The following is a 14,958-nucleotide window of genomic DNA, read 5'->3' on the forward strand; positions in this document are numbered from 1 at the left end:
CCCTGGACATTACAGAACACACACAGCTGCATATGTCCTGCATAAAGTCCTAGACCTTAGGGCCCACAGCAAAGAGCACATAGCTGTCAGATGTCTGTGATCACTCCAGTAGTGACAGATCAGAGCCTGAATAATCTGAGGCTGCCACCACGTTGACATCTGCAGAAGGCCACGTCTCACCTGCTCCTGCTCCTACCCCCGGTGCTGAAGCTGGAATGCCCTGTCCTGTGTCTGCGTAAGCAGTTCGCTTATTTCCCCCCCCCCGCAAATAAAAGTTTGCAGGCGGTGTTTCTTTTTCCATTACCCCCACTCAACTTGGAACAGCTAGCGGTGCAGTTTTCACATCCCGCCTCGCCGGTCCGAATCCCACGCCCCGACACTCCGAATGAGGAAGAGGAGGCAGACTCCCCTGTCGAACTGTGTCTGGAGGGAGGGGGCGTGTCCAGATGCCACTTGCGCAGTGAAAGAGAAGTTACGTCAACATGCTAAAGAAATGGGTACTTCACAGGCTACTGTCTTTTTTCACCACTGTCAGTGGTAATTTCTGTGATCATTCACTTCTTTTTTGCGCTTTCACTGGGATATATTAAAAACAAAACTATCTGGCAGATTTTTGTTGTTAACTTGGCTACAAAGAGGCAGCGTTTCCTGTTTATTAGCGCTTATTAAAACAAGACAAGGTCCTCGTTATAGCGATGTGCTCACAGCACTAGCAAAAAGAGCGACATTAAATTAAAAATATGAAAAGCATAAAAAGAAAATTACATTTTGATTGCCTAGAGCTAAGCATTCCAAAATATAATATTGACTGCAACAGAAAATAAAACTGGAGAGGAATTACAGCAGCAATTTTATCACAGGATAAGGTAAGTCAATTAATGGTTCATAGTTTAGTTTGTGTATTGGTAATTGTCTGACAACTTAAGTAATATAAGAACAAAACTAAGAAGCTAATAATACTAAATTCTCTACGGTATAAACGTCTTGGCAAATCTGTCTTTAGGTTAATAAGAAGATTACAAATGATCCAATATTGTACCAATTGTTTAAGTGATTCTTTGAGCCATAATTTATGCATATCATCCTGGCTGAAAATACATTATTTTCTAAAACAATACCCTCTATTTTAGGGTTCATTTTAGCAAAAGCTTTTCTAAAAGTTCCATACCTTTCAGAGTGTTAAGAAGAAAAACAAATGGATCTCCTTTGAATAACCTCCTTTGCACTGAGGAAACCCTTAGCTCACCATTTGTCCCTTGTAGCATCCCAAGCTGTCTGAAATTGAAAAACACCAGAAAAACCTATAAAATAATCACCCCTGTCTTAAATCATCCTGACGCTTTGAGTGTAGCACTGAATAAATACAGGACCACTGCTCGTGACACTAACAGGTCTCTTACTTCTCTTCCACAGGTATGTTGAATCAATGCAGATGGGAACAAAAATTCCATGGCCCTACAGTAGGTTCGGTTTCTATATGTGAAGCTGAAGATTGCGGATGCATACTCAGCTACTTAACCAAGTTTAAAAGACAGAAAAAGCAGCGTTGCCACTTTGCAGCGTAATCTCTTCAGGTCTCCGGGCACAAACAGTGCCGGGTCTGATCGGTACCACGAGGGGAAACCTCTCAGGAAAAGCAGGCTGCTGTTGTAAGTTGTCTTGGTGGACCAATAGGTGACACTCTTTGCTCCGATCCAGAATCTCCAAACCAAAGATCTAGTCCTGTGACGGCACACACTGGGCATTCAATGGGACATTCAAAGATGCTCTTGTCTGCCTGGTGCAGAATGGCCACTGTGTGTCTCCCAGGTGGGGCTGCACTTCAGTTTTAGATGAAGTGAGTCTCCTCCTCTTTTTATTAAAAAAAAAAATCATAAAGAAAAAAATAAAAGCAGGAAATATAGGAAGGTTTTTCAATTCTAAGAGAATTTTACAAGCATCCTTTAAGGCTTAATAGTCCTTTGAGACTTTAACTCCTCTGTAACAAAAAAAGGACAAGACTGAGTCTCTCGCCCCCAGGCCCCCAGTTAGGCCATAGTGAAGAGAAGAGATGAAGTTCAGGCTGTTGGCAGCGCAATGAAGGCCTGTCCACGCTAAGAATTTAAAAACACAATAGCTGCTTTTATTCTATATCATAATGTGAACGTGCTCATCTAACACTGTATTCGGCAGCCAGGCTCAAGTCCAGTTCTAAAGCAGGGTGCATCTGCGAGCCCAGTTCTCCTCCAATATCCCAGAAAGACATGTGACAGCAGCACACGGCCACAGCAAAAGCTCAGCTCAGGCTGTGCAGGGCGGCTCCTAACCAGCATCGAACACGTCTGTTTACAGTTCGCAATGATGAGGCTTCAAAACGGCAAGGTGAGGAGTAACATGGCGAGACGGCGGAGTCAAGACGCGCGATCAATACCCGCACTGATGAAACCGGCGGAGCAGAACTTCGGAGCTCAGAACACACACTGCCATACAAAACCTGATGAGATATTCCTGCACCAAGTCAAGCCCCGGTCTTCACTGCCGGACAGAAAGTGTAACTCAGCTGTTTCGATGAAGTCATGTACACCTTGAGCTCTGATAAATACCACCAGCGCTTCAATGTGGGTGGCTTTTCGGGGTGCGGCTCCAGACTGCTCTCAACAGGCCTGGCACTAAGGAACAGAGGCACCCCTTTCCTCCAGCACCCACATCCCACAGACATTAAACCTCAAAAGCTTCGGCTGACCTTCCAAGTTGCTTAGCAACTGGTTTCCATTTAAAATTTCTAATAAAGAAATCTCAGAGAACAGATTACTGCTGTGATGTTGCGAGAAAGGGAGCTCAAAGATAAGAGGAGATCAACAAGGATACAAAAAGGTAGCAGAGAGAATAGTAAGGCTTTTTGTCTTTCCAGCTGGGTCTACAAATCCTGAGTGTCCTCTGTAAATGGAGTGAGGTGCAAGCAAAGCACCCTCCTGCCTGGGCACGGATCACTGCCACGTTTCCAAAAAGCTAGCAAATTCTAAAAAAGATAAAGATGTTTTTTTCACATCTTAGGTGGATAAAATCTTTATCTGTCAAAACTACAAGAGAATATTGCAAGTGAAAGATGTTTCAAACCGTGCATGAGATGTCATACAGGTCAATAATAAGGAGTGCAGGGCTGCATTAACTCAACAAATTGCATTTGCTTCTTTAAATATTCAAAGTTCAATGGACTAGATCACTTTTATGTGCGAGACAAGATGCACAGCGATTCTTACAAACGTTGCATGGCGATTAGTTTCATTGAATGTGATTTATGAATGTAAATATGGTATTTATAACGTACCATATTTATAATACAGTGAAACAATTTCATATATAATAATATAATATAATATAATATAATTTTACACAGAACTTTAAAAATCAAAAGCAGTGCATTATTTTTTTATTTTGAGTTACAGAGTGACTGAACTCACCAAAAGATAACTTTTCTTTAGCTGACTTTTTTAGCAGTTTAATTGAATGTGACAAGTCCAGTCTTCGTTACCGCAGTTCTCCATGGTCAGTTTAAGCAGAGCAACAGGTAACATCTGATCTAGTGTGATCATTCTGAAGAAACAGTATGCAGACGACATGAGTACTGGCACCTTGCACCTGAAACAAGGTTATCCGCTAATGTTGTAATGACTATTGTTTGGTTAAACCCCACATTTTGCAATAATACCATTTCCTCAGTTTACTGAACACTAATTTATTCTAGCAGGCGGTAGATGAGACGTTCTAGTTGATTAACTGAGGTCCCTGTAGCTGATATCCACCAGATATCAACAACCGAGGCACCTCGAAATAAGGAAAGAGGTACCCTGATCAAAGCTTCAGCTACAAACTTCCATGGCATACAGGGGCATCGGTTTTATTAACCATCTCGAACCCGGGTCCCCGGCTGAGGTTTGTCTCAGAACAAGACAATTATTTAGGAAGAAGAAGGTCAGCACCAGGGTAGGCAGTAACATTTTAAAAAGGTGGCTTGAAAGACAGGCTTCAGAGACAACAAAACAGGCAGACATTAGTCAATCAAAACAAAAAAGTGAAGCAGTTCAAGGCATATTTCAATGAATGCTTGTCAAAACACTCCGTGCAACTTCACAGGCCCACTCTAATTTGCAGCTGCAAGCCACATTACTTGCAAAGTCACAGGATTACTGTAATTTTCTTTCTTGATATTCCAGGGAAGAAAGGTTTCGATAACAGGCAGTAATCATATAAGTCTCTATGCCACTAACCAACAGATGATAACTAAGATGATACTCAGAAAAAGTTATTTTTATCTCTAGTTGTGACATTTTTTCTTTCTCAGTGGCTTCGATCTGAACCCCTTTTTTTTAAAAAAAAAAAGACAACATGAAGCTCTTCATACTGGAACATATATCTCAGTTGCTCTCTTTAAATGTAGGCTCTTTGCATAAAGACACAAGGCTGCCAGTCTACTTCTCTCACCGACGGATCAATGATGTTTAGGACCTTTCTCACTTTTGAAGAGGAGCAGAAAACGAAGGCCTTGTCTTCTGAGCCCTGATTACCGAGAGGGAAGCAGAAGATGTCGGGGGCTCTATAAAGCTTTCCCAGCTTCCCTTCGGGAGAAAAGATAAATGAAAGAACCAAGGGCACCCTAGAAAGAGGATAGGAATAAGAAAAACAAACCTCACCCGCGGTGAAATCCAGATTCATATTAGACAAAAACAGCCTATGGTAACATAATAAAAATGTGTCACCTGAACTTAGACTTAGTGTTGAGTGAAGAAACATGACAATTGACGGAGACAGATGGTCAGACAAAGCCTTAACTAAGGCCTTGTTTCTTCCTATACTGAGGAAGAATTCACCTCGTTCAGTGCGTTCTGCCTGCACCGCTGAGACACTGCTGTACAGTGCCCTGAGCTGGTGCCGCCTCTCTTTTTTTGTGGTACTGTTATGTGGGACCTTGCTGTTAAACAGGAGCCCCCTTGGCACACGCTGGGGACACAGCTCAGCCCGGCTGCCCAGAGCGTCTGTGAAAGCTTGTGAGGAATTGAGAACAGTGTGCTGCAGGACAGTAAAGACTGAACTAAACTGCAGCACACTGTTCTCGATTCCTCACAAGCTTACACAGACGCTCTGGGCAGCCAGGCTGAGGTGTGTCCCCAGCGTTCCTGGCGCTGGACCGGCAGTGCAGCCCAGGACTGCAAGCAGGACTAGGCCGCAGGGCGGCCCAACCCTACAGCATCGCCAGGCGGCAGGCTCAGCGGCGAAGGCCTGTTTAAGGGCGGCTGGCTCACAACGCTGGTGCCCGGCCTTGCGTTTCTGCTCTGCGGTGGGGCCATGAAAGCGCAGGTCAAAGGTCAACCGTCAAAGGCGTCTGGTTTAAGTGTGATGTGGAAACAAACTGGCGCAGATATCGTGTCGCGAGTTGACACCAGGGCAATGAGCTCCTGAATCAAGGACAACGTCTGCTGATCCTGACTGCACAGGAACGAGTACATCATGCGTGGGTAAGTGTACTGGAGAAGGCAAGATGTGCTCATTCACTTAATTTAATTTCTGTTACATTCATGCTATACTGCAAATTGCAGGCACTGAAAATATCATATATTGTTTTCAGTTAATCTACTTACTACTTCATTAATCATTGTATAATTGCTTTGAGATAATACCTATTTCTCTTACAACTATTTGCATGTTTCAGGATTTTTTTTATGAAAAAGAAAATCACAAACCAATGTTTTAGTTTTAAACAGTAAATATTTAGAATTAAAAATGTAGCTGTAATTCAAATATGATTATCCAAAAATCTGAAAAACAAAAATGCAATTATGCATTAATTAACACAGTATCCCAGATTATTTCAATAAAACAGTCATTCAATTAAAGTAGGTAAAAACTAACTTATTTTTGTTAATGATTAATCACTGTTTACTCCCAATATTTTCTTCCTCTTTAATTAATAATCAACACTAGCAATGATTAATCCTTTAAGAGCAGAGATAAACCTCCATTTTTATACAGAGGGGTTTCAGTCAGACAGGCTTATTTCTACTGAAAAGGGAAACAGACATTTAAATGGGGATTTTTCTATGCATCATTTATTTTAACAGTTTATATGAAAAAAGGATAAATTATTTACTCTTACAAAGTACCTGCAGAATGGGTGATACACAATGGTCAACTGTGAAACTAAGGAAAGTGCAATCTTACAGTATGCTGCAAAAGGGTTGTTTTGCAGTACAAAACTCAAGGTTTTTAAGCTACTGGGAGATTCAGAATCTCTGCACACGCTATCAGGTCAGGTGTCATTTTGGCTCCTGGAGTCATTTTGGCACCTTTCTATATCCGTCCCATTCATTCACACTGACGGTCCCTGACCCTGCAGGGCTCAGCCTGGCCTGCACCAATCACAGCTGGGACAATGAACTCATCTGCGTTGTCCTCTCCTATAACAAGTCAATTTTTAGACAGAACAGGCCACGGCATCTCGTCAGGGAACATGTTCGTCTTGTCTGCATGTGTCCAGGGTCAGGACGTTTCTCGGAAAGCCTTGAGGCATGTTCCTTACCATGAGCTCACGGGAATCCAGCTCGTGCCACTGTACAGCAGCGCGCCCTGCCAAACTGTTGTCATTCTGCAGGCCACTGGCAGTTTCCAAGTGCTCAGAGATCAATGTAATGGGCACTTCTCCTTTTGAAAAGCATTATCTACCGGTAATGTAAATATGGCGAGATTTTATGCAGGACAAATCATGGGGTCCAGGCAAATAAAACGACATACTGTATGTCCCAAAAGGTACAGGAGTTCACACGAGGACATGCCACTGGCCCAGGGAACAGTTCTGTGTGTGAAGGGGTACCCTATCCTAGGGAGTCGATGTGTCTACAGGTATTCTAGGTCCCACAGAAAACCTACCATCAAACAAAGCAAGTGTAACTCACACTTTACTCAGAAAGTATACAAACACAATAGTCAGCACAGTACTACTAACTGACACACTACTCAGGGAGTACTTGTGCTCTCAAAGACATGTAGGTCTCAAAGATATGCGTATCACAAAGACACAAGGACCATGAAGTGCACCTGGGATCCTGTACCGTGAATTTAACGCAGCTGCTTACTGGAGGATAAATACATACAACACAAAAAGCAGGATGGTAACAGGTAAGATACATAATAAGATTCTCATTTTGCTCGGCAATCCTCCTCCTTCTAAATATTAGCATCAACAAGACCACAACCTTGTCGTACAGAACTTGTTTAGCAAAAATGCATTTTAAAAAGCTTTATATACTCTCTCCAACATTTTTAACCTCAAGTCAAACTTAGGCCAGCAGTGGAAGCCCCCTCTGAAAGCGGCCCTGCTTGCCCGGAGGAAAATTGGACACCAACCGCACTTCCAGAAACAGGCGAAAATGGTTAAGTGTTTTCGACAGACGTTAGTTTCTTCAATAGCCTTCAGCTGGTAACTGTCTTTAGCTGGATTTCAATGGGGGCGTTTTTCTAGTTCACAATTCTCTCAGCACTGCAGTCCCTTCAAATGACTCTGGGTCACAACCAGAGGACGACTAGAACAAGAGATTTGTTCCAGTTTTATCTGCATATTTAGGCTGTGTCCTGTGTGCGAGTAACTGATAAAATTCTGCCAGTCTTTTTAACAGTCTGCCAGGGCTGCTGCAATGACCTTCTACGAAGGCTCCTTTTGAAAAAAAAAAAGCTACCCAGCGCACAGGGAGAAATTCCAAGATTTATCATGTTAAAAACAATAAACAAAGACGTCAACAGTGCCCTCAGTGTTAAGCCATGCTGGTATGAGTGTTGCTTCACAGATGACTGAGAGCAACAGAACAGCTTGTCTCCACCTTGTTATACTCCAAACACCATTTAAACCAGCGTGAATACCACCGCCACTGGTATTTATACCACACATTGAGAATTTGAACTTGAAAAGTATGTCATTATTAACTTTCTCCCAGTAGACACTTTTTATTGATTTTTTCTTCCTTTTGAACTTTTTAATTCTCTCTGTGTTCTGTGTTTTCCCCCCCTAAGGCATTTCATTTAGCCAAGAGTGCTTTTTCAGCACAGGCGCTTAACTCTGCAGCGTTTGGGTGTCCTGTTCATGAGTGATCTGTACAGAGAGGGGAAACGCACCCTGAACACCCTGCCCCCCCTGTCGGAGGGGAAACACTCAACATCTCTGATTCAGCCGCCTTGCTCCACACCTCTGGAACTCACTTCCTGTCCAACTGAGAAATGTCAAATCTGTCAGTTTTTAAATCTAGACTCATCTGTCTAGTCAGGCTTTTAATTAGTGTATGCCTTTTCTCCCTTTTGCACAATTTTTATCTCTTTCTTTATTTCTATTCTGTTTTATTTTGATTTTTTTACCCTGTGAAGCATCCCAAACACTGTTTTTGCTTCCTTAAGCCCTGGTGGTGTATACATACACCAGAACAGAACTTACTTTAGAGGGAGGGGAAGAGCTACATTTCTGTTTCACAAGTGGACAGTCAAGGATTCCTCATGGACCACAAGTAAAGAATTACACATGAGGAATTTAACCTTCAAAACTTACAAAACAGGACAGGAGTCAACAAAGAGGGGAATCAATGTGGTACCTCAATTTATCGCCCCATTTCTTTAATTAACATTGATAAATTTTCATCAAGCCCAACACATAATTATGGAACCAGATCTCAGGCTGCAGTGCGTAGCCATCGTCTATAATGGAAGAAGAATTCTGGATACCCAAATAGCACAAGCTCTATTCATTAATAAAATAAAATACAGTGATATGGCAGAGAATCTGGCCCTTAGGAAACTACAAAAAGGTTTTACTTCAGCCCAAGATAAATCACGAAGTATAAATTAAATAAAAGACAAAAAAGTCACAGCAGGAAATGCTTCCAAAAGCCAGAAGAGTCTGACGCCATCACTGCATTTTCCTCTGCCCTCAATATGCGACTGATTTCTTTTCTTGTGCAGTGACTTCAGCCAAAGTCATATCTTGCCAGCTTAGCAGCTTCCTAATGACCATCGTAAAACAACTGACAAGAGCAACAAGAAAACAAGGGCAAAATGAACCTGAGATTCCAAGATGTGTTTTATATTCACAGCTTAACGTTTCAAATTACTGCACAGAAAGAACAGAATATGCATAGATTTTCTACTATTGTGACGATCAACATACGTGACATATTTCTCGATGATGCTTCGGTATGACGTTGCTTTAGAAAGGTCAGATTACTTCTTCTTTTACAGCCTCTGATTTTCAGCTACATTACATTCTATCAATTTTTATGCAAGAAAGCATAACTAGATCAACGGCCTTTGATAGTCCAAACTTCAAATAATTGTGCTCATCGGCTCATTCGTTAAGAATCTCGGAAGAACACTTCCCTGTGAGAGGGACAGGCCAGCAAGCAAACATCCAGCACATTTTTTTTTTTATACGATCAACTCGCCACAAATCTCAGAAGCACCTTTTCTGGGGGCATTGTGTGCAGTTTTCGGAGACGGTTACAAACACAATGAGGCCACTCAAGCCCCTGCGCTCCAAAGAGGCAGGAGACACACAATCTGACATGAGGGGCCCGTACCTGCAGAGACACGCGGGCAGTCTGGTAACATCGTTTCCACGGGGTTGTCCAACGGCTCCGCGCTTGACACCCAGTTACAGCAGTGCTGCAATGACAGAAGACAATTGCACAGAATTAACCAGCTGTGAGGGCAGTTGATGTGATTTGCGTTCCTCACAAACCAGATGCAGCAGGAGTGGAGTAAGCTGTCTGGACAAGACAGTTGACCCTCCTTACCTGATATATTTATTTGATTGATTGGATCACTCATTACCAAGGCACTGAAAATTACCACATTGTCTCCTATGAGAATATGAGCAGATATTTGTCTACCAGCTGTGATCTATGAAACGTGTGCTGTGCACTCCTCTGTGCACATATTCACATTTCATTGCAAGGTCCGCTTTGCGAACTTCCATCGAGAGCAAGAATGATCTTGTGCTAAACACAATTCAAGACATCTTTTAAAAAGAAGCATTCCTCTTTAATCTTGAGCTTGATGTTGAGCTTGGAGGAGGTAAGAGTGACACACCCTGGACGAACCAGGGCCGGGGCAGATCAATACTGTCCAAAATACAAATACAAAGAATGACAAAGCAGACAGAATCCCTACAGAGCAGGGTGCCATGTCTTTACTAGGAAGCACAGGGATACTGTGGGTTGTAACAGAGAGCGACCAGTGTGATTCTAAAGAAGTAAGGATGTTGAGTGGCCCACTCTCCCATCAAACCCCTGAAGCTCGCACCCAGACCCCTGACATACCCTGGGGAGAGATTACAGCCCTGCCCAGCTATCAGCGCCGAGCCCTCCCCCACACTGGCACAGCTGGATCGCCAGGGGCCCCTCCGAGCCTGCAAGGCTTAGTCAAATCCCTGGAAAAACTCTGACGTTTGTTTGCGCAAGGAAATGTATCCCTGTCACCATTAGCCTTTCCCGGAAGTGTTTCAGTACAGGATGTTTCACTTTGAGTATTTTCCGAGGCTTCACTGCCCGTACTCCTGCTCTAGAACTGAGATTCATTTTGCACCCAATATTTTGAAATGCAGAGTCCCACTGGCTGTGTGCCTGCTCATCCATACTGGGCTGTGACCCAGAACAGGTGAACAACACTGTCCGCGTATTCCCCCTGTACAGGAAGCAGATTATACAGATTCGGTTATATGGAAGGTCGACAGTCGAAATTTTAAGAAAACACAGCTGGCTTCATTGGGACATAAAAATATTAACGGAAGGGTTTTGTTTTGGCCTTTTGATCAGTAACACAATGGTCAAAAAGCACTCACTCACATATGACACGGAGTTCGGTTTGGATCAGATGGAAACATACTTATCTGTTCCAAACTGTTCCTTTTTTCCATTATACCCATTTATTTTGCTAGTGAGCAGAAACACTTTCTTTGTCGCTAGATTGGAGTCTGCTTTTTTCTCTCTCCTTTTTTTATTCTTTTTAATCCTGTCAATCGAGTTAGCAGAAATAGTCGATTGCTAATTCAGCAAACAAGCACGTATTGTGTAATTTTAGATTCTTGGTGCCCTGGTTGGGCACCATGGAATCCGTCCTCAGTTTGGTAAGATCCCTGACTGGTAGATCAAGTGTTTTATTGTATTTCCTTAATTCATTCTGTCTGGAAGAAGATGTCAGCTGTGGTGCAGTGAAGAGAGGGATTTCAAAGGCTCCAGTCCCCACCAATAAAGGCTGGGGGATGGCTTTTCAATAGATTTGTCAAGGCAACCCTACTGTTCTGGGAGCAGGGAGGGCAGCAATAACATAAAGGCAGGGTGGGTGTACGGGATTAGAAAGTGAAGTTCACAAAGAATGGCAGGTTTTTTTTTAAGAAACCGTAGATCAATGAAACTATTGAACGAAGGGAAATAACACGAAAACAAACAGCCTGTGCCGTAGTGTCCCTAACAGCACATCGGACCAATACAAATTTTTTTTTTATTATTTTGGTGAATATTGATTAAATGAGGAACATATTCCCAAAAGCGCAAACATCCTCTCACATTACTCTGCCGTAAAGTATCAAATAGCTTTCAATGACATAGGCAAAGGTACTACATACTGCTGTAGTGTGTGCAGCACATCTAAATGAAGACAGCAGGCGTTAAAGTCAGAGGAGTCTCATTTCTGCCGTCAAGCATGATAATAAAATACCATACAGAGAATCAAAAAGACAATCAGTCGGATCACGGCGCAATGGGCATGTCTTTCACCTGCTCAAAGTGAATGAATGATACGCACAATGAAAGTGCCACAGCACAGGACCGGTTGCCCTACTATAATTCTGCAGGTAAACAAGCATGCAAAAGAAAGATACATACTGTATGTATGTTTAAGAATGCATAAGTATGTGTACCTAAAATAAAAACCAAGTTCTTTCTGACTCCAGACTGTCACCTGCAGGAACTGATTAGCTGGCAGTGCAAACGGTGATTTATCAAAAACCATTTTCTGCAATGTTTGTTCCTAAATTATAAGAGCATGCAACGAAACAGCATGAGCTGAGTGGGACAGGGCTATTGTAGCCCAAAAGAAAACGCTAAAGCAGACAATAACTTGTGAAGTGTTCGCCGAAAACCCCTCCTGGCCTGGTCTACTTATGGTGGGTTTTTAATGACTATAAAATAGATTAAAAGCAAATTCGTTAATCCAGAACATCAGTCATGAATTTGACATATTGCTGCAGTTACTGTGGACCAAAACAACATGCAGACACCTTTCAATATGCCACACTGATTTCTTTTGTGGTACAGGAGTGGAGTTTCTCGTCCCTTGCTATATGAAAACCATTGATTCCAAAACTTCTGCTCATAGGCAAAATCACGTAAAGCAACCCTAAATTCCCATTAAATTACATACATGTATAAAATACAAACTCTTCGATTTGTTCCAAGTGTTCGTAAGTGAACATAAACCAGCTAAGTTTATGTACTTTTCAGATGCATTTAAATAGTTAATTTAAAAAAATCAAGAGCTAAATGGGGAAATTAAACTGATAAAAATCGGTATGTAGGTATTGCTTGTTTTAGTGAGCACTCAAAAGTAGAGTGCTCGCTTAATGAGGGATGAGTGTGTGGCAGGACGCGGGGCTGTGCCCAGTGTGGAGGCGGAGCACTGGGAGAAGGGCAGAGCCCTTCCCAGAAGATGTCTTCCATCTTCCGACCTGGATGATGAGCCACAGCTGGGCAGGTCCTATAAAGGCACACTGGACAGCCCCTGATGGGACGAGCAGGAACACCCCCGGAAGGGGGAGTTTTACACTGACAGCCCCGGAGGGGGATTGCACCCGTGTAAGGCGTCGCCGCTGTGCTAGTGGACCTTCTTTGTATTAAAAAACTACGAATTGGCAAACAGGACGCTTTCTTTGTCAAAACTGCATCAGGTCCAGTTACGATGCATTTCAGCAAATCTAAAGGAAACATTAGGTAATGAATTAACATTGTATTTAGACTCCGTGTGAGGTAGATTTATGAGGTGTAATACACATAAATAGAGAAAATATTAGTAATAAAAACAATATAGCAATGAAAAGCGCACAATGTTAAAACTAATTTAAATATCAACCCATAACACATGAAGTCATACATAAAGGTAGCTTTTCACTTCTGTGATAATCATTATTAATCAGAAACATATGGCAAATGAAGGAAACAATCCTGTAGGGGAAAACTGCAGTGTTGAGTCTTAGCGGGAAGTTAACAGCTATCATAATTGCTCTGTATGAAAATATAAATGGCAGGCAGGTGTTCAGTAAAACAGCTAAGAGTTATCCTACCTGTAAGAAATTCAGAAGCGTTTCTATCTCTCTTTGAATAACAGCACTTATTTTTCTAATTCTACAGAATACAATCATGAGACTTTGAGTGTAGTAAAATAAAAGCTATTAACCTTTGACATAATTACACTAGATAATTCCAGTCATTTAAAATATCTTTCATACCCACATGACCGCAATCTAAATAGCAAAGATACAAGTCTACCACCAGCGAATGTCTCAGAAAAGAAATGATTTAAAATAATTTAAAATACCTTTATCTTTTTTCCACAGAAGCAACATTTTATATACTTAAAGTATAAACATTATATAAATAATACTTGAAAAATTAAATCTGTTTCATTTTATGTAATTACAGTAAAGAAAATTAATGCATATGACAAACTTTTAAACAGAAAATTCATGAACATTTCTTGCAATTAAAAAATGGAAAGCATTTTTTTTCATTGAGTAGTGTGATTGTGCATCATTAGAGTCAATGTCATCTGCCAAGTGTTTTTCCAGTGTTTAATTCTGTATAAGTCTCTCTGAATTGTAGCATTTGTAGTGTTTGACAATTGTCCTATTGGAATCAACTGCAAACTATTTAGCTACAGTAAATAGACCACAACTGATATAAATGAGAAAGATCAGTGGACCAAATACTGATCCCTTTGGTAATTCCAGATTTCCAGGTAATTCCAAATACATCGCCCAGATCTGAGCAGTCACCCATTGTCTGTATTGTGTTTTTTACCTCATATCCAGTTCTCAATCCAGACTCACACATCTCCCCAAATGTCAACCATCTGCAATTTAGGAATTAACCTCTTATGATGAAAGTTTTTAAAAGCTTTTTGACGATTTAAATATACCACATTGTGTGCACTGTACGTCTTCATCACTCAAAGACGTCCGGCAGGCTGTTTAGGCAAGATCTTCCCTTTCTAAATCTTGCTGGCTGTCATACAGAATCCTACTGAAGTCCAGATGATCCACTAGTTCTATTTATCTCCATAACCTAATACGTTGTCTCATGTTTAACCGGTATCTAAATAGAATAAAACTATCCTATTACCATATCACTTATAAATCATCATTAATAATGGTGTCTTAAGGAGGTCGAAAAAGTATGCAAAAACAAGGACCCTGAGATTGAGAAACCGCGCATGTGGAACACAAAGGCACGCGTGATCCCAGTCGCAGTCGGAGCTCTTGGAACTCCATCACTCGGATCTCAAAAGCACCTCGATGGGCAGCCAGGCAAAGTGAGTGCTGCTCAGGTGCAGAAGATCGCTCTTCTCTGAACAGTCCACATACTCCGCAAAGGCCCGACCATCGGACAACAGCAGGACCTGAGGAATCCGGTGGATCACCAGTCAATAGCAAGCAGCAGGAAAGCTGAGAAGGTACAACTTTAAAAATAATAATAATAATAATAATAATAATAATAATAATAATAATAATAATAAACAACGAACGCAAGGCAGGGTACACCCTGGACAGGGCACCAGTCCATCGCAGGGCCAGTGCAAGCCTATCATACATGGGGACTATTTAGAGGCAGGACACCCGGCCTCTAACTTCTTAGTCTTAGTTATCCCGAACACTGGGATAACTCCCTCCTCTTCTCG

At 41.8% G+C, this 14,958-nt stretch overlaps 1 protein-coding gene across 2 annotated transcripts in view; it reads right to left on the reverse strand.

The window, feature by feature from the left end:
- Positions 1–14,958, reverse strand: part of arb2a (ARB2 cotranscriptional regulator A) — a 184,978-nt gene that overhangs the window by 48,859 nt on the left and 121,161 nt on the right. For both annotated transcript variants that reach the window (XM_088630684.1, XM_088630683.1), the window contains exon 10: positions 9,588–9,672. In XM_088630684.1, coding sequence (XP_088486810.1) covers positions 9,588–9,672 — 85 coding nt within the window. The remainder of the gene's footprint in view (positions 1–9,587; positions 9,673–14,958) is intronic.

This window comes from Lepisosteus platostomus, chromosome 4 (genome assembly GCF_059453375.1).
Source record: "Lepisosteus platostomus isolate fLepPlt1 chromosome 4, fLepPlt1.hap1, whole genome shotgun sequence".
Taxonomy (NCBI): domain Eukaryota; kingdom Metazoa; phylum Chordata; class Actinopteri; order Semionotiformes; family Lepisosteidae; genus Lepisosteus; species Lepisosteus platostomus.